At 29.9% G+C, this 21062-nt stretch overlaps 5 protein-coding genes across 6 annotated transcripts in view; 3 read left to right on the plus strand and 2 right to left on the minus strand.

Moving 5' to 3' along the window:
- Positions 1 to 281: 281 nt before the first annotated feature.
- Positions 282 to 3291, minus strand: LOC124493353 (lysine-specific demethylase 7B). Of its 2 annotated transcripts, XM_075732385.1 has the most exons (3): positions 3078 to 3291; positions 1374 to 3007; positions 282 to 1311 (listed from the first exon to the last, which is right to left on the minus strand). In XM_075732385.1, the coding sequence occupies exons 2-3, from the start codon at positions 2959 to 2961 to the stop codon at positions 677 to 679; spliced, it is 2223 nt and encodes a 740-aa protein (XP_075588500.1). In that variant the 5' UTR covers positions 2962 to 3007; positions 3078 to 3291; the 3' UTR covers positions 282 to 676. The 2 variants fall into 2 exon arrangements, with proteins under 2 accessions (XP_075588500.1, XP_046912378.2); XM_047056422.2 differs by having other exon boundaries at positions 1374 to 3291.
- A 7866-nt stretch (positions 3292 to 11157) lies between these two features.
- LOC124493423 (uncharacterized) lies at positions 11158 to 14145 on the plus strand. Its single transcript, XM_047056500.2, has 2 exons — positions 11158 to 12362; positions 12416 to 14145. The coding sequence occupies exons 1-2, from the start codon at positions 11959 to 11961 to the stop codon at positions 13986 to 13988; spliced, it is 1977 nt and encodes a 658-aa protein (XP_046912456.2). The 5' UTR covers positions 11158 to 11958; the 3' UTR covers positions 13989 to 14145.
- A 15-nt stretch (positions 14146 to 14160) lies between these two features.
- Positions 14161 to 15232, minus strand: LOC124493426 (CDAN1-interacting nuclease 1). The gene has a single exon (XM_047056502.2). It carries the CDS (start codon positions 15132 to 15134, stop codon positions 14223 to 14225), a length of 912 nt encoding a protein of 303 aa, XP_046912458.2. The 5' UTR covers positions 15135 to 15232; the 3' UTR covers positions 14161 to 14222.
- Positions 15231 to 17711, plus strand: LOC124493424 (uncharacterized). Its single transcript, XM_047056501.2, has 4 exons — positions 15231 to 15263; positions 15323 to 15422; positions 15493 to 16609; positions 16677 to 17711. The coding sequence occupies exons 3-4, from the start codon at positions 16191 to 16193 to the stop codon at positions 17605 to 17607; spliced, it is 1350 nt and encodes a 449-aa protein (XP_046912457.2). The 5' UTR covers positions 15231 to 15263; positions 15323 to 15422; positions 15493 to 16190; the 3' UTR covers positions 17608 to 17711.
- A 2605-nt stretch (positions 17712 to 20316) lies between these two features.
- The window catches only part of LOC124493662 (uncharacterized), a 75088-nt gene continuing 74342 nt past the window's right edge, over positions 20317 to 21062 (plus strand). The window contains exon 1 of the mRNA XM_075731886.1: positions 20317 to 20343. Within this exon, the coding sequence (XP_075588001.1) occupies positions 20342 to 20343 (2 nt within the window). The 5' untranslated portion in view covers positions 20317 to 20341. The remainder of the gene's footprint in view (positions 20344 to 21062) is intronic.

A 21062-nucleotide genomic window follows, 5' to 3' on the forward strand; every position in this document is an offset into this window, starting at 1 on the left:
GATTTGTGATGAGTGAATACAAAATAACAACAATGAAAAAAAAATAAAAACAACTACGCCATGTGATGTGATGAATTTAAATATTTTTTATATATTATTAGGTAAGTAGAATTAGTTTTATGAATGTTGAATTATAGTGGCCAACAACAACAACAACAAAACAATGGTTGTTGGTATTTATGGTTTTTTTTTTTTACCAATTTTCATTTATTATATGACTACCTCTTTTTTTTCTTTATTTCTTTTTTTTTTAAATCACCATTCCTGGTTGTTTCGTTTGCTTTTTCCATGATGATGATGATGATGATGGTAGCCGTCGCGCCGTCAATCGATCGGATTCCCACCCCAATTTTTTTTTCTAAGGATTGATCGATTTGAATTGGTAAGTATACCTGATTTTTTTTTGTTTTGTTTCTACCTGACAACAACGACAACTACCTGTGTATATTATAATACAACATACACATACAGTGTCTGTAGCATCATCATTATCATTGTTTGAAGGTAAGGAAATATAAAATGAATAGAAATGTGATGATTGTCATATACCTTGTTCAATTTTTTTTCTTTTTTTTCTATTTAATCGATCATTCATCGGACATAACAAAATAAGGATAGAAATTATACAACCAAAATATAGTTATTTTGCTTACAATTTTTTTTCTTCATTTGATTATTACATGGACATCATCTTAAGTTTTTTAGCCAATCGTTGTTTCGGAGTGGCCAGACCTTTTTTATATTTTTTATTCATAGTATTTACAGCCATTGATGACGATGATTTCTCTGGTGGTTGTTGTTGTTGTTGCGTATGATGATGATGAATATCTCCTCCTGTTTCAACGGTGCTTAACTTTGTTGTTGTTGTTGATGATGATGATGATGATGATTGGCCATGTTTTTCAATTTTTGCCTGTTGCTTATTGATAATATCAGCAGCATTACTACTGCCAATCATAGTTGTCGTCGTCGTCGTCGTCGTAGTCATTTTGGATTGCTGCGACGAATTTTTCGAATATTTCTTACCACTGCTGTTACCGTTACTATTCATTGCCGTTGATGATGTTGTTGTTGATGTAGATGAGGTTCCTGGTTTCCAGATTTTATCATTATCAATATTTTGTTGATGATCTTCAGGTGAATCTAGATCCATATAGATATAATCATCATCTTCACGTTTAGTACTTTCAATTATTTTCACCAATTCATCATCATGTTGACGTTTTTTCTTTTTTTTAGATTTTGAAAATAATAATAATTCGTTGCTGACATTTTGATCACTATTCAAATCATATGGATCATCCATCGATCCTGGTTGGTGAAAAATTGGAAAATTTGGTTAATCAACAACAACAACAGATATAATAACTTACTCCTGATAACATCCTGGGCAAGTTTCATATTAACTTTAATTTTTAAATTTGAATTTGATGATGATTCTGTATCGACTAAATCTTTGATTTTTGTTTCCTCAGGATTTAATGTGAATGGTTGTGATGATGATGATTGTTGTTGTTGTTGATGATCGATTGTATCTTTTGATTTAAGTTTTATTTGATCTTTATTTTTGTTTTGATTAATTTTCTTCTTTTTCCTTAGGCATCGATTCAGGTCACGTATAATTTTCGAACAATTTACAGCTTTAGGTATTAATTGTTGTTGTTGTTGCTGCTGCTGTTCATTATTTGATCGTTTTGATTTCGATCTTTGTAGCCAGAATCGAAGTTTTTCAATCAATGCTGCTATACCCATCGATAGATGTTTAGGTGGTTGATTTTTAAGATTTTCTTTCGCCAATTTTAATATATTTGGTGCAGCATACCAATTGGTCAATTCATAAGCAGGAAAATCTAGACCAGGTTTCTGTAATGATTTAAGAAAATCATTTATCGATAATTGTGTGGCAATATTTAGACTGTGTAGGAAATAACCACCGAATGCAATGGTATCATCTTGTGTGAGAATCGAATAAATCCAACCATTAGGTATGAATATTGTTTGGCCTTGTGTTAATTTTATTTTGAATACATTAGCTACATTTCTATAGAACATTATTTCATGTAGATTTTCTGATTTGATCCATTTTTCAAAATGTGCTAGATTCTCACTATTTGGTTCAATCAAATAGAATGTTTGTTCGCCTTCGATTATATGATACCATGCAGATGCACCACCAACATCGATATGAAAATCATTGTATGCATTACGCATTGATAAGAAACAATATTTCGATAGTAATGGTTTAAAAGGCACATCTGGCCAATACATATCGACCCAGCTAAGTCTTTGAACAATCCGTGGTTGTACAAATTGTTCGCCTTTAATATTTTTAGACATATTCACACGAACAGCATATACATCTTGTCGTTCATCTTGGCCAAGTTTAAATTGAGCCAATAGATAGGCTAGTTTAGTTTTCACTTTAATCTGACGAGTAACTTCGATTGCATCGACTATTAAATCTTCGGAATAGTATTGACAAGCTGTTATTAGATTGAATTCTGAATCCATAGACATTTCTAGACCATTTTTTGTTTCGACTACAATTGGTCGATCAAAGCCACTTAGTATTAATTCTTTCAATGTTAATTGTTGTCCACGCATACGTTTCACATCGACCATTGATCTTGCATCCGGTATCGATGTTGATCGTTTTAAGTAGTTGATAAAATCAGGTGTACCCGTTTGTATGGGTAATTGATCGGCATTTTCAGCATTTCGATTATGACGATGATGATTTGTGATTGTTTTTAATATGGATGGTCCTGTATATGGGCGACATATTTGACAATAAAATACTGATGTTTCTTGTGCTTGATGGACTAGTAGATTAGCACATTCTAGATGAATAAAACGTTGACAATTGTTGCATGTAATTGATGATGATGATGAACCGAAAACGACGCCATCTTTATTATTATTATTTGAGCTCATTCCCTGTCCACAGATGCATAAGGCCATTTTATATTGCTGATGATTATTGTTTTTCGTAATCGTAATAATGTATCTTTTGGTCACCAATTATGCACATTATTAAGATGAATTTACAATTTATCACATTAATCATCAACACTTACCAACTTAATGTTGTTGATGATGATGATGATGGCTATATCAAAATTGTTTTCATCATTTTAATCGACACATTTTTTTCATAATTTTTTTTTTATTTCAGTCAATCGAATTTGAAATAGCAGTGGTAGCAAAAAAAACTACACACTGGGCAGAGACAAACACACACACACACACACAACAGGCGAGTAAATGTTATTTGTTTTGTATTTATTTGTGCTCAATTGTGCATTGTTCATAAATGACGTTTAACTTTTTTTTTTTTTTTGTGTTTGGCCGGGCCAATTGTGGTTGGTCGACTGACTGGCAGCACAAAAAAAAGGCAGTAGCATAACGTCACAGTATTTCTTGTTGAGCTTGGTATATTATTTTTTTTTTTTTTGGCGTGGCGTGGTTAGAAGGAAAAGAAAAAAAACGTGTCCTTTATCCCCGAATCAAACTAATAAAAAAATTATAAGTTTAAAAAGACACATTGTTCCGATTTTGTTGTTTTCATGTAATTTGAATTTGACTAATTTCTTTTTTTTTCTGTTTCAGATACGAAAATTCTATCAAGATACGAAAAAGTGGATACGAATCAATTGTGGAAGGAATAATTCTGAGCTACAAATGGGGTTTTCACAATGATTTTACACAACCAATTACCAGGTTGTTGGAGAACAAAAAAAACAAACCTTAAAATCATTCCATTCTGTGTATCAAATTCTTTTGTAATTCTTTTGGAACAACAAGAATTAGATACACTGTGGAAGGTTTGAAAGATTTGCTACCTAAATGTGAGATCATTGTGAAAGCTGTTTTTGTATTGCTCAATTTAATTCAACGCCCATCATCATGAATTGAATTTTGATTTTGGTCGACCAGATTTATCTAATTTTTCCATTCTTTATTTTAATTTCTTTATTTTATTCTTTTAGTATGGTAGAACACACACACACACGCAATTTTTTTGTCAATTTACCAAATGTGATTTTATCGATTTTTAAAATAAAATAATTGAATCTTTTTGTTTTTCTGTTGTTTAATCATCATTGAATGTAATTGTCTACAAAAAAAAAAATAAAGATTCATTGACCAAATTTTATTTGTGACCATGTGATGTGTTTGTGTTTTGTTTTTCTTAAGAAAGAATTTTTTCCTTGGAAATTTAAAAGGCCATGCCATTTGTTGAATGCACAGACACACACACACGCAAAAAAGCATATCCGTATCACAACGCATGAATGTAATCTTTTAATTCCTGGCCACAAGATGGCACAACAATTGTATTGTTTTTTTATTCAAATTCAAATCGAATGTTGTTGTTTCAGTGAATCTCACATAAATTAAGTTTCGACCTTTAGTCAGAGGCCAATGTGTGTGTGTGTGTATCAATAATCAAAACATAAAGACAAGATAGAAGACAAGATACATTGATGGATGGATGTATTGCATTGGTGTAAAAAACCGTTTGTGTTTCCGAATGATTTTTTTTTTTGGTCGTTGATATTGATCAAAAATGAATTTGTTTTTTTTTGGATTTCATTGCAAAAACGAAACAAAAATTTATCACACACACACTCAGTTATCTAATGCTAACAACAACGGAAAACAACCAATCAACCAACCAAGATATCAATATGATCATCATCATCATCATCATCATCATCGTCGTCATTTAAGTTGATCGATTCGATCATCACCAGGAGATTTTTTTTTTGTTGCATTTTTTTCAATTTAACATTTTTTTTTCTTCTTCAAAGTCGTGGGAAAGTTTGGTGGATATGGTAAATTTTTTTTTTGTTTTATGCCATACATAGCATCAATCAATCGATCGATCGACTGATTGATTGGTTGATTGATTGATTGATTGATTGATATCATCGTTTTGCTTATATATTTTTTCTTTTTACCGACAACAGAAAAAAAATACAAACCAAAGATAAGTGGACAAAACATGTAAGCAAGTTACAAGTCTTGAATGTTTTTCCATCAAAAAAAAAAAAAATGACGACGATGATGATGACTGCCTATTGATTTTGGGTTTGTGAACCAAAAACAAAAAAAATCATGACCAGAAAAAAATGTGAATTTCATCTCATTATCACAAAACTATAACATGATGATGATGATGATTGGGTGCCATCCATCCAATGATAACGACGACTATGACGTTTATTTTGTGTTTTTTTTTCTATGAGAAATTGTTGATTATTAAACTCAGCATAAATTCCTAGACAACCGCCACCACCACCACCACCAAAACAACAACAACAACAACAAAAAATGTAATTTTCAAAATATAAATTGAATTTTATAAAAAAAAAATCCGGTTATCCCCATTGAGAATGTCATCCAATAGAATATTATGTGGGCATTGTTTTTGTTTTTGTTTTTGGTTTGGTCGGGTTAGAGCAAAACAAAACAAAAAACGATCATCAAAGTATAATGTCCTGTTGTTGTTGTTGTTGTGTTTGTGTTTGTATTGATGATTTATGGATGTTTTTTTTTCTACTTTCTTGCTGTTTTTTTTTCATTGAAATTGTTTTGGATTTAAATTAAATTAGAATTCTGTTTTTTTTTTCATCATTTACTATTTCTAGCCACTGTAATCATTTTATTCACAAATACATTGAATGAGTGATTTCTTGTGAACCAAATAAACAAAAAAAAAACTAAAAAAAAAAACGGCAGCTACCACTTGCTGGTTGGATTGATGATCAAATTATTATTTTTTTTCTTCATTTTTATTTTTTTTTTCACTATTGAAATCCAAATCAATTTATCATTGCTGAGATGATGTGTGTGTAAGTGAATAGAGATAGATAGATAGATAGTCTGGCTAAAAGTTTGAGAAAAGTAGAAAAAAAAATCTATCATCAATTTTTTTAAATAAAATAGATAGATATCATATCTAATCTTAAATCCGGTATTGTTATATGTCCGAATGGTCCGAAAATATACACAATATGCAACATGATTGATAATACAATCGCACACACATGCAGATATGATAATGTAATAGCCTGGACAATACATACAAATTGATGATATCCGTAATGATAATTTTTTTTTGTTCGGATTTTTTTTTCTTCTGATTCATATTATGATTATGATTGTGATTATTATTATTCGGACAAACTTGTGATAAAATCCAATTGGAATTTATTTTTTTTTTCACTTTGTAGTTGTCTTCTTTTTTTTTGTTCATTGCTCTGTTATCATTTAAATTTGATCAGTGTCATAATATGTCAGTTGATATTAGTGAGTTTGAATTATACCCATTTTATTCGTTTAGCAATCACACTATAGTTGGCCTTGTTGGCTTGTTCACACACACAGACACACAATTACAGAAAAGCATCTAGCATCTATTTAGATAAATGTGTGTGTGTTTCGTGTAAAAAGTGACGGCCAGATCATGTTATTTGTAACAACAACAACAACAACAACAACATGATAAGATCTCAAAATACGAATTTCATATCTAAAATAGACATTTTTTTCCTTTGATTATTATTATGGACCGAACAACAACAACATTTTGTATGGCGGCAAATGTGATGATAAATTTTCACAGCAAAAAAAAAAAAAATAAAACAGTAATCATTACAATGCCAAAACAGACAAGACTTTTTTTCTCTCAATCATCAATCTATCCATCAGAATAATAATAAAAAAATGTTTGATAACTGATCATCAACATTTCAATATATTTGATGTTGTTAAAATCATCTGTTGTTATGAATGAATAAATGTGAAAAAAAAGGAAGGAAGAAAAGCACAAAAAAAGGTGTGTGTGTGTGCGTGCGAATGTTGTCGTGATGTCACGAATTTATTATATGGCTATTTAAAAATGTGAATCTGAATTCTACAACAACAACAACAACAACGAGAACTAGTTGAAAAATAAAAATTGTTGTGACCAAAGGCGTGAATTAAAATGAATGATTTAAACTGTTACTTTCAATTTATCAATTGTTGTTCAATGACCTTTTTTTTGTTTGCAAGTTCTGCCCATTGTTTGTTTGTTGGGCTAGTCATTTTTTTTCTTGGGTCCGATGATTTTTTTTTCACTTTGAAGAAACCTTGTCATTTTGGTTAGGTGATTCTTTTTTTTCCATATCATAATATCGATATGCATCAATGATAGTGTCAATAGTGAGTGTGTGTGTGTTTTTTTTTTTTATTCAAAAATCAAAAATCGCTTAACCATGAAAAAAAATGAAAACAAAAAAATTCAAAATCGATACAGTAGTTGGTAATTTGATTGATAATTTGATAATTGGTAAATGATAGGTTTTTGTCACCTTTTTTTCGCTAAAGTGTGTGTGTGTGTGTGTGTGGCCATCACTAATATTGGTTTTTGGGTTTTTTTTTCGTACGAAACTTATTATTATCCACTCGTTTTATCTGATTTATTTTCTGTTTGTTTTTCTCAAGATCTCGGTGTATGTGTGTGTGTGTGAGTAGTTGAGCATTTCCGAAATTGATCACCATTTCATTTTTTTTTCTTCACTGGATAAGGACATTACTCTCTAAATATAGATTGCTTCCTCATCATCAAAATTTTTAAAGTTTTCATTTCAGAATTTGGATTTTTTTTTCGGTTTCAAAACAAAGCATATTCATACACACACACACGGTATATATATCGATTTCATAATTTGACCGCAGAAATTTCTTTATAACCAAAAACATCTACCATCTACATCGTTAAGCGTCATTATAATATATCCAGCCCTCGAATTTTATCTTCCATGGATTCATGGTTCAATGAGAATCATCATAGAATGAATGCCGCTTTGAATTGAATTGAAGTGAATTTTGAAGATGGTGTTTTGTTGACTATCATGGTCGGTTCGATGGTCTTTTTGGTCGGTCGGTCGGTCTTTGGTCTACAACATTCATCAACAAACAACCGAACCAAACCAAGATGGAAAAAAAAGACCAAAGACCGAAACCAGATTTTTATTTTTATTTACTTGACTTGACTTTGATTTTGCTTCGACTCATTGCGAATTTAAACTCGCGCGCCAATTGTTTGAAAATCAAATGAAAGAAAAAAAAATATTAAAATTTTGTTAAATTTCCATACAAAATTTGGCCACTTTAATGCACAACAGAGAAAGATTGAGTGGAAATCATTATCCAAATCTTTTTTTTTTTTTTTTGATATTGCTTGTTTTTCATCATGACATACACATGTGCGGCTTTATTCAAAAAGCGTCCATATTTTCCGCCACTTTAGTCGAACCAAAAAAAAACAACACAACACATTTCAAAAAGCTTGTCTTATTGTTCAAATTTTCGGGGCCCATATTACATAGTTGATCATCATCATCATCAACAATTGTTTCATGGATGTGTTATATATCATATCATGCATATAGATCAAATAAAGGAAAAAAATGCCGTCCTTTTTTTTAAAAAAAAATATCAGTAAATTATGTCATAATGTATTCATCCATGTTGTCATTGCATACGAACATTTTTTTTTCTGAACATCCGAATATTTCAAATTTGAAACAAAAATCATCAGTATTGAATAAATACATGATGATGACGACAACAGAAAAAAAGTATCGATTATTATTAGTATTGATTTGCATATCATATCTGGTTTTTTTTTCTTGATTCTTCTATTTGTTTTTATTATATATAAATAAATATCATCAATGCTACTACTGATCAGTGAACGAAAAAAAAAAATTTTTTTTTTTTGATTCATTCAATTGAAATAAATTTAGACACCATACACACACACACACACACACATAATAGATTTTCTTTGTTTCTATATGTGGAAAAAAATACTAATATTTAGAGTTTTAGTTTGTTTGTTTGTTCAATGTTGTTGTTGTTGTTGTTGTTGTTTTTGATTTCGCTGTCAACACAAATCCAAACATACACAAACACACACCCACATTCAAAAAAAAAAAGAAAAGAAAATGTTCTGGTAAATTGGATTTTTCATACCAGAACATGTTTATTTCCGATTTTTCAAGCAATGATGATGATGATGATGATTATTATTTTTTGTTTTGATTTTGGATTCAAATGTTTCGTGCAGTCAATTATTATTGTTGAATAATAATAATGTCACCGTTAATATTTTATATTTCTATATATTATTATAGTTTCAAAATTGATTCTGGTTGTAGTTAGTTGAATTTAAAAACTTGGATGCCTGTCATAAATGACCAAGAATTGGCTTTTGTACATTTGCATTTAGATGAACATACACAACACACGTAAAATCTAGTGTATTGAAAATGTGTCTGTTTTCTCTTCATAATATTCCAATGAATAAGAAGAAGAAGAAGAAGAAGAATCATCATCATCAGCAGCAGCAGCAGCAACAGTTTTAAATAATGCAAAATCATTGTTCTTGTTCATTCATTCATTTAACTGTGAAACTTAAAGGAAGCGAACAAAAAAAAAGAAATTCTCAATCTGAAACATTCAAAAATTTTTTTTTCTTACAGTATAGAATAATGACAGAATTTATTTTGTTTCTTTAGAAAATTTTTCTTATTTGATCAATTTTTTTTTCTTTCTCATTCTCTTTGTTCGTTGATATGCTCTTTCGATGTCTATCTGGGTGATGATGATGATGTTGATATTAAAAGAATATGGAATGGTGACAATCTCATGATGATGACACTATCAGGCATGATGATGATGATGATGATGATGATGATGATGATTAAGATCAGTTTTGTGGAAAAAAGGCGCCATGTTTTCAACTTATTCTTCTTGCATTATTTTTTTTTTTTTTACTCAAAAAATATTTGGCATCATAACCACAACAATTTCATGTGTGTGTGTGTGTGTTCACATATGAGCCAAAATTTATGAAATTTTTTTTCCATTTCCATAACCAAAAAGAAAACAAAAAACCTGTGTAATGAGAATAAATTCATTGCTAGAAATTTTTTTTTTCATGATTGGGTTTTTATTCACTGATCGATTATATCTTAATCATCATCACCATCATCATCATCATCACTGAAAAAGAGGTGTTGAATAAATAGCAACGATTATATATCATAGCTAATTGATTTCAAATGAAAATTAATCACTTAATTATTTTTATTTTTGCTTTTTGTTTTTTGTTCATTTATATAAAATTACCACTTTTTTTTCCACAATACAAATATAAACTAAAAATGAATGAAAATTCATTTTTACATCCATTTATATGATGAATAGAAATGAATTTTCTTGTTCTCACTTCATCATCATCATCATCATCATTACAAAAATCGTTCAAAGAAATTGCCATTAAGAATAGGATGCCTTTGTGTATGTGTGTAATGTGACATAAATGTGTGTGTATGTGTTTTTTTGTGTCCTCGAGTGTGATACAAACAAATAATTGGAATATAACAAAAGATTCATTCAAAAAGAATAATAAAGATTGGATTTTTTTTAATAAAGAAAATTCTATGTTTTTTTTTCTTTAATATTCCTTAAGATTAATTTCGATAATCGACAACAACGAACAACACTTATTTTGTTTTAATAGTATTAAAAATTAATATTAATGAATCACTTCAATCAACACTGATTAATTAGTGCCTGAATAATTATCACCACACAAACACAACCACCTTTCGATTGTTTAATGATTAATGATGACAAAACCATTTGCAAATGTTGAAAAAATCAATCAATCAATCGATTTGTAACATTATAAAAAAAAATCAAACAAATTTCCTATAATGAAATCATTCGAAGAAAGAAAAAAAACATCATCAAACCCCATTTTATTCCATTTAACCGACTGGTTCCGTTGGTCATCCTCATTATTATTATCAATGTGAAAAAAAGATGTATACTATTCAATGTAATGGTGGAGGTGTGGCTTCAATGTTAAACCACTTGATGCTTGTTTTATATACTTCAATTGTATCTAATGTTATTTTTTTTTTTGGGGAGGATCTTGGCTACAACAAAATCATCAATCGATGCTTGACAAAGTTACGCCCATTGAATTTTTTTTTCCATCATCAGCTTGTTGCTTTCTATCCTGAAAGAGTGAGTTGTGTTCAATGTTTTTCAAACACACACACACACATACACACACACATCTCTTATGCATAAACAAAATCCATTCAATATGGTTTTATTTGAACAAAAATCCTCGATTCATTCAACATCGATATCATTTTAATTCAAACAAACAAACAAAAAAAAAAACTAGTTTTTGATTTGATTGGCCATTATCATCATCCAAAGAATAATAAAAAGAAATATTTCTGTTTTTCAACCAAACAACCAAACATCTTTAAATCTGTCATATATTACAATTATCTCTTATTTAACGAACAACAACAACGAAGACGACGACGACAACGACGACGATCAAAAACCAAAAAAAAAAAAAAGAAAAAGAAAAAAAAACTTTCATCAAACCAAATTGTCAATACAATAATCATTACATATATTTTTGAATAAAATTTGTGAAGCTGAAAAAAAAACGACAAACCTCTCAGAATGAATGAATGAACACAATGAATAAACATTCTTTGCAACAACACACACACACACACACAAACAATTGTGTTTAATTAATATTAATTTAGCTTTATACTAAATACCGGCAGTTTGTTATTTAACAAACAATCGAATAACATTCAATTTTTTTGTTTTCGGTAAACACGAAACATCATCATCTTATCAATTATCGAATCGATTTTAAAAACAATAAAGCTTTGTCTATATATGTCGTGTGTGTGTGTATGTGTTGCTGTTGTTTGTCACACCGTCAATCTTTGAGTTTGTTTGTTTATTTGTTTTTGACATCTTTTTCTCTCTCTTTCATCTGAATCGTGTCCTTTTGTTTTAGTTTTTTTTCATCAAATACTAATAATACAATCACCGAATGTTTAAATAGCCGAAATGGATACAACAACAACAACAACAGCATTGTCAACAGCTGCTACGACTAATGATGATGATACATTAATAATACCGATATCAAAATATTCAATACCATTAGCAGTTGCTGCAAGTGGAATTGATTCAACATCATCCAAACAATTGAATGGTGTTAATCATATTAATGATGATACAAATCCTGAAATTTATGAAGCTGTATCAAAAGTGTTACAAAATTATAGCTGGTCATTAGTACCGAAAACAACAAAACCGGTTAGTTCAACAACAGTGAAACAATCACAACATGTAAAACGTCCAATGAATGCATTTATGGTATGGGCACAAGCTGCACGTCGTCAATTATCGGAACAGCATCCTCATCTACATAATGCTGAATTGAGTAAAACTTTGGGCAATCTATGGAGGTAAGGCGAACAGTTTCCGGTTAATATTTTAATACAATTTTTTTTTGCCATAGAAATTTGGATGAAAAAACTAAACAACCATTCAAACTGGAAGCCGAACGTTTACGATGTCAACATAAAAAAGATCATCCAGAATATAAATATCAGCCAAGAAGACGAAAATTATCAAATAAAGCTAATAATAACGACAACGCTGATAAACCTCAGCAACAACAACCGAATAGTAGAAGAATTAATCGTAATACAAAACGAAATATGCAACAACAATCACGTAACCAAAATGATGTTGTTGGTAGTGGTGTTGTTGATCATGATAATTGTTACAGTGATGATAGTAATGGATTAGCACAATGTAATGATCATCATCATCAAAATATGGATCATGATCCAATTAGTCCACAATCAATGGAATCTACATCGAAAGGATCATCTAATTATATGGCTAGTAATAGTCCACCGACACCGCCTACAACACCGCAATCTGCAAATCGATCTGGATTACATCGCAATAGTAATAATAGTAATAATAATAATGATAATCAACAACAACAGGCTGCATTTACATTGAAAAAATATGAATTCTCACCATATGCTCATCTTGTATCACCAATCGATAAGATTGAAGATGGTATCGATTGTATTAAAGATCATCAATCAGTTTCACCACCAACAACAACAGAATCAACAACATCGATCATTGGTTTACATAATTCGAATAGCTATGATAATCATCTACAACATTCGGTTGGTGGTGGTAATCACAATCCTCATCATCAAACCCATCATCATTTGGTCAATGATCATCATCATCATAGTCCTGGTAGTAATTGGTCTCGATTGGTTGAATCATCACATGGACCAACGTCATTTTATCATCCGCATCATCATCATCCACATGTTGGAAGTGAAGCAACAAGTTTGATAAGTGGAAACGCTGATTCGAATACATCGAATACTTTATTAGGTCCAAGTAGCAATACGGCTGCCGTTGCTGCTGCCGCAGCAGCTACAATGATTGGACAATATGGTGGTGCTGCATCAACTACTACTCCATTCATCAATAATATGTCTGCATATCATCCCGGTTCACATGGTCATCAAAGCTGGTCAAGATTTGTCACCGATAATCATCATCATCCATATGGTCATCATCATCATTATGCAACCACAGCTGAAACAGCTGCTAATTATGCACCACCACCACCACCACCACCAGCGGCTCCAAGTTCATTTCATGAATATTATGTAGCCACAACAAAACGTAATAATATGACCAATTATAGTGCAAGCCAAATCGGTAATAGTTCGACAGGATTTATAACAACAACGTCAACAATGGCAACAACAACAACACCACCGGAAACGTTAAACGATCATCATCATCATCATCTAGCAGCAAGTTCATTATGGAATTCTAAAGCATCATCACCAACAACCGCTGCTGCTGCTGCTGCTGCTACTAATGTTTATCATTGTTCAAAATTAGATCCATCTTTTGAAACAAATGTACATCAAAATTCATTGCTTGCTATGAATAGTTATCGTATGATGTCATCGAATCCATCATCATCGATCACAGCCACAATCACCAATACGGCAACACCAGAGACCATTAATCTTAGCTAAAAAGAAGAAAAAAAAACGTTAATCTTCTTTTTCATTCATTATAATATATGATTCTATAATTTAACGATTATTTTATAATTATAAAATATAATAACCATGATTTTATTCTACTTAAATTAATTTTCAAAAAAAAAATAAAATAAAATAAATAATCACATGCACAGATTTAGTAAAATATTTATTACAAGTAAAATTTAAAATTTTCTCAAATAAAACAAAAAACAATCAACGTAATCAAGCAAATGCTGGCATCTGTTGCATGATGATTAAATTACGAGTAAACTCTGCCGGTATAGCATCATCGATGAAACCATGTTTATAGAGGACAATACCATTACCGAAACGATTTATATATGAAAGATATTGTCTTTCATAATAATCGATATGACAATCGATCGATGCAAACATTGCTTTACATTCGATCCATGTGATCAACATTATTCGTTCATCATTATTGTCGATTGATTCTTGTTTGATTTGATCCATTTTATTGATACGAAATAATCGTACATTGTTGTCATCATCTTTGTTGTTGTTGTTGTTTGATTGTCGTATCAACACTAATGGCAGATTAAGACGAAAATCTGGCGTTACATCATAATTTCGATCACGTAACTGTTGTTCACATAGGAATGAAACTTGATTCTGTTGTAAATAATCACGAATTTCCATCTCAAAGGCCATACCAACATTTAGACTGATTTTTTGTGAGAAAACACCATCCATTAAATCATATAAATTGATTTCCATGATTTCATAAGCTAATCGTCCATTAGCACAATGATTGGGATTCTTTAGCCATAGTTGGGCTGTATCTTTGTTTGGCGATGTTTGATTAACAATATATCGCATCAATGAATAAGCACATACATTGTATTTTTGTGCCAATTCTAGGATAGATAACGTTCGAGTGGTGGCAGTATTATTCCATTCGTGTAGAATCTGTTGCATATTAGCTTTGGTATTTGAATATTTATTCGGATATTCTCGACGAAATTCATAGCTGACCAAACTGTAAATAAGAGAAAAATCTAATGAATATTTATTACAAAGAAAATCGATATTAATCTTCATTTGATTGACGCCATTTTGTTGCGTTAAACTTTTTAAATCCTCGATAATTGAATCGAAAAGATATTTTTTCATCCCGGACAATTGAGAATTTAAATTTTTTTTTACACGAAAAAAACAAAAAGCGACTATTTCGATTAAGTGAAAAATCTGTCAAAATAGATCGAATTGCTCAATTTGAATCAATCATTCAGGTCCAAACATGTGAGTTTAATCCAAATTTTTTTTTCTAAATTTTAAATTAAATTTTGTAAATTTTACAGAAAACTGCCCAAAATATAAACCAAAATCGGATGAAGATTAAATATGCAATTAATTCGGGACTAATCTGTATTATTTGAAAACGTTACGTCAAAAAATCAGGTATTATTATTAGTGATGATTATTCTCAACACCATTCTAACGATTATTTGTTTGAAATTTATTCTACTAGTGTGGTGTTCGATAATCAAATTAGACTACAAGTGGTATTTAAGCTACGAGCTAAAATTTTCGATACGATCATTATTTTGCTTTGTTTTTGTATTTTTGAATGCATTTATGCACCTAACCTAACTCATCGACCATTGAGCTATTTCTTGCTTACAATAACTTGGTGGCAGAGGTGAAATTCGAATTCACATCCCAAGAGATTCTTTTTTGGTTATAGAAAGAAATCGAAAAAATTGTGATCATCATCATTAATTTAATTCACAAAAAATTAAAAAATTCTGTCATAATACACAGCATGTTTCTTTTTTTTATATGGCTAAAAATGCTGAAAAATTATTGTTCCGATCCGCTAAACCCGGAATCATTTTTATGTAATCAGAATTCAATTCAATTGTAAATGATTCAATGATAAAGTCAAATGTTCCATCCAATTTTTTATTTTTTTTTTTTTTTTCATATAAAATTTATTGTAAAAAACTTTTTCGCCTATTTCAATCCATGTCTTACATTTTCTGTAGATATAGACGAAATTGTTTTGGCGCTTTAAACCAATACAATTTCATTGTTTGATTGTTCAAAGAACTGTGTGTGTTTTTTTTTTGGTTGCAGTAAAGCTTTCACAATTTTTTCGATTATATCACACCTAAAAGTGCCTCAATTGTTTAAAGAGAAAAAAAACAAATTAATACAATCATCAAAATGCCTGACATTATAGATCTGACAATGGAAAATGAACTGAACGATATTTCTATGACAAATCCTGATGATAGTATTAATGTATCGAGCTCTAATGAATCATTTGAGAAGCCTTCAGCTAAAAAACGAATCAAACTTTCACATGAAGATCGTATCAGAATCAAAGCTGAAAAGGAAAAATTACGTGAAGAACGTGAACAATTACGAATGGAAAAAGAAATGGCCAGATTGGAACGAGAAAAAGTTCGTATAGAAAAAGAGAAAATGAAGATGGCTCGAGAAAAACAGATTCTTGAAGAACGAGAAAAGAAACAGAATGAACAACAGATGAAGATGCAAATGAAGGAGAAAATTCGTAAAGAAAAAGAAGAAGAAAAAAATCGTAAAGAAATGGAAAAACAAAAGCGATTGGAAGAGAGACAGTAAGTTTTGTTATAATAATTTAACTAGATTAAACTAACCAATATTATTTTTATCCGAATTAATCAGGGCCATCGTTGAAGAAGAGAATAAAAAAAAAGAAATGGCAAAAAAATTGGAGGAAAAAAGTCGAGCCGTTCTTTTTAATTTTCTCAGAAAATCCAGCTCAGGTGTTAGTGAAAATGATCAAAATTCTTCCTTTACGAATCGAATGGCAATGTCAACAGATAATGAAATGGATTGTGGTGGTAGTGGTGGAGAATATTCATTTGTTCCGAAAAATCTAATCAATTCATTTGATTCCGATCAATTTGAACGTTTAATTACCGATCAGAATGAATCTGTCGAACATTTATATCTTGCCTGTTTATTGTCTGGTCAAAAAGTTCCTTATTCTTGTCCAATCATTCAATCATCTTCATCATCGATAAATGTTGATGATGAATTACTTGAACAATATCATCCAGTTAATTATATTTACCTGAAATTTCATGAAAATCTTAAACCACCTTATTTTGGACCTAAAACATTGACTACTGAAATGGATGGTCGACGTCCATTTATTAAATTAGAATCATTGGATTATGAAGTTGATAGTGATGAAGAATGGGATGAAGGTGGACCTGGTGAAAGTTTAAGTAACACTGATTCTGAACCAGAAGAAAAAGATGATTATGAAATTGATAATGATTTTTTTGTACCACATGGTTATCTATCTGATGATGAATTTAATTTGAATTCCGATCTAGCAGCCAATGCTAACAATGAATCACAATCAAGAAATAATAATAGTCCATTAACTAAAGAACAAACATTGCTTAATGAACGAAGTAGACTTGCCGATAAATTAACACCACAAGTGATTGGATGTTTTTGGACATCATCATCACCAACATTGGAACAACAACAACAACAACAGCAGCTATTCGGTATGGATAAATTAAAATTTCTGGAACAATTTAAAATCTGTCTTATACCATCGATTGCTATTAAGCCATAATAATAATGGTAATAAACCTGAATATATTCATCCTTTGTGGTTGTATAATTATCAATCATTTTTGTATCGTTTTTTTTATTATTATTAAATTTTTGAAAAACACTGTGTTTGTATGAATAATGTTCAATTGGAATAAAAAATTCATTTTTTATTTTTTAATTTTATAAAAAAAAATCTACCTATTTGCTTTCTGTTATTTTTTTATTTTGTCGTATGTGATGGTAATAATTCAATGGCCATCAATATACTCATTAAATACAGGAAATAATCATTCGAATATCATGAACAATTAGAAAAACGAACATCGGAAGTTATTTGTACCAAGTTGTTCATCATTAAAAATGAAACAATTTTTTTTTCTCTGTTCAATAAAAATATCTTGCTCAATTGTTATGCACACAAACACTACCGTGTGTGTGTATAGAGTATATGCATTGCATTGTGTCACGACAATGGGAATTTTTTTTCATTCATTCATTGTTTGGATACGATATGATGATAGTAGTTGATCGATTTGGTCTTTGTGTCATCCGTATTTGATTCACGTGTGAGTAATTCTATTCATTCTGATTTTTTTTTGTCATTTGAAAGTAAGTTTGATTCGATTCGTGTACGATAATGATCCAAATGGAAAATTGAAGCAATTTTGAAATTGAATGAAGATTTTAATTCCTACAATTTTTTTTTTTTGCTAGCTTGTTATTGCGTGACAATTAAGTATCGGTAATTATTGGAAAATTTGTTTTTCAAACGATATTGTTGTTGTTGTTGTTGTTGATGATGATATTTGAAAACAAACAACAACAACAACAACAACATGATTGTATTGATTACAATCGGTTTTTTCATCTTACATCATCGTTGTTGTTGTTGAACAAAGTCAATTAAAGTTGATTGTGTTATACACAAACACACACACATCCATACACAGGACATATGACAACCGATATTCGGATACAATCATCATTTTGAATGATTCATTTCATTTCTGGATCAAATTTGTAACGCGATCATATGTATCCTGTTATTTTCTCATCTTCTTATTCTGTGGAAAAGTCCAAACAAGCTAGAAAAAAAACGAATTCGATTCAGTTTCATCTTCATAGTACGCCCCGATGAACCAAACAATAAAAAAATAGTGGAAACAGGAAACTCAATTTTCTAAGCTCGTATTTTGTTGAGAAGAGAAGAAAAGAGAAAGAAAAAAAGCCGCTGAAATTGTTGTTGTTTGAATCAATGAATGAATGAAGAATTGTACAATACAATTGCAGAATAAATAGAAAGATGAACTAGAGAAAAAAAAACGGAAAAAATGATAAATTCATTTGGCTAAACTTCAATTGTATGTTGTTTTTTTATCTCACCGAATATAAGGAATGAAAGTGAATTTTTTTTTTTCTAGTTGCACATACTTTGAATCATATATGATAAAATGAAATTCTATGCACGTATTTTATATGTTTGAGAGAGCATATGTTTTTAGCAATTACACGATCTATGGGTATTAAATTACGGAACAAGAAAAGGAAGAAAAAAAAAGAGAAAAACAAGAATTTATCAGAAATTCTTTTTGTGATTCTTATTCAAAACTATTTTAACATCAATTCGAAAGACACTATATTAACCGAACTATACTGGTATACCACTTTATTTTTAGAGTCATTATTTTATTGATTGATTAATCCATTTGTTTATTTATTTGTTGTTTTTTTCTGTTCTTCATAAATCCATTATATCCAATAAATCGATTGAATTTTGATAAGTGTTTGATTAATTGATTGAATTTTAATTTTCTATGTATATTTTTGCCGCCTGATTATACAAAACTATCGTTACGATTTTTTTTTGTTGAAATTATTTTTTATATCAAACAATGTGATCACATGACAATGGATGACGGCAAAATATTAACAATTCATTCAGGCATATAAATGCATGAATTTTCGAACATATGTACCCTCTCTCTCTCTTTTTCTCTCACTGTGATAGATTCGAATCCAATTGATTGATTGGCTTATCAATAGATGAAATGATGGTTGAATGAAGCAATTATCCGAAAAAAAAAATTTGTAACCATATTATTTTTATTTGTTTTTTTTTAAAGTGACAAAATAAAGTTGTTTCAAATATCGGAATAATGATGAAAAAACGGAAATCATTCATTCAACCCGTTCGTTATCAACAATTTATTTTTATTTTTTCATTCATTCACAACCAAAAACAACAACAACAACATACACACACTTTTTGTCACCCAAATACGATATTCATTGTTGTTTTTTTTTTTTTGGTTACTGACCGATTTCATACTTTGAAATTGTACCGAAATGATTCACTTTATATATGAATTATGACAATGTTTTTTTTTATTTACATTCAGAATGATTGAATCAAATCGAGCGAAATGAAATGAGTGTGTTGTGTTGTCACTCATGTGTTTGTTGAAAGTGAAAATCAATTTTGTTGTCCGATACAAATGAATGAAAAATAAGCCCTGCAGGCTATTGAATATATCCAAAATATGTCATATGTTGTGTGTGATGTCATTGAATGTAACAAAAATAAATATTTTATAAATAAAATGTCTCAATACTAACGAAAGTGATAAACTGTCACCCATCAACCCGAATATGACTAAAGACATTTTTATCATTCAATATTTCACAGAAATAATAATTGACTTAGTGTCAAAAATATTTCAACCAACAACAACAACAACAAAAATTTATATCCAATGTAAGTTCCCAAACATCTTTCTAAATATGATACACACACACACAACATTAACATTTACATTTATTTTCCATTCATTCAATTCATACCTAGAGGCTGTTTTTCAATTTAACACCTGAACGCCTTTTTTTCACACACAACAACAACAACAAAAGTGACATTTTTATCATCATACAAAAATTTGTATCAATTTGTTAATCTATTAACCTAAAAATAGGGTGTTAGGGTGTGTGTGTGTGTATGTGTGAATCATCTGAAAAACAGGCACATCCATTTATTTTCTATAGAAATCTATGAAATGATAAAAAAAGAAAGAAAGAAAAACGGTGATTGATTTACACTTGCATGGCTTTCAACAACAGCAACAACAACTAATTGACTATAGTTAGCTTCTCTATTTTTTTCCAATGTAATATTTGATTGTCTATTTCTGTTTTTATGATGGATTTTGGTAACGAAGAAGAATTTTTTTTCATGTCTATTCGTGTGTGTGTGTGTTAAAAAATTCAATTTTGAATCCTGGTCCATTTTTATTATATAGAAAATTACTGATGAATGATGATGTTGATGACAAGCTAAGTGTTAATGTAAAAAAAACATAATGTTAAATTGAATGGTTGAACAATTCTAATGTCTGTGTGTGTGTGTGTGTGTTCATGTCGATAATCATATTATTCATTCAATTACCACCAATATATATTGGCCCTTTATTTTTTTTTTTG

Source organism: Dermatophagoides farinae, chromosome 6, assembly GCF_024713945.1.
Source record: "Dermatophagoides farinae isolate YC_2012a chromosome 6, ASM2471394v1, whole genome shotgun sequence".
NCBI lineage: Eukaryota > Metazoa > Arthropoda > Arachnida > Sarcoptiformes > Pyroglyphidae > Dermatophagoides > Dermatophagoides farinae.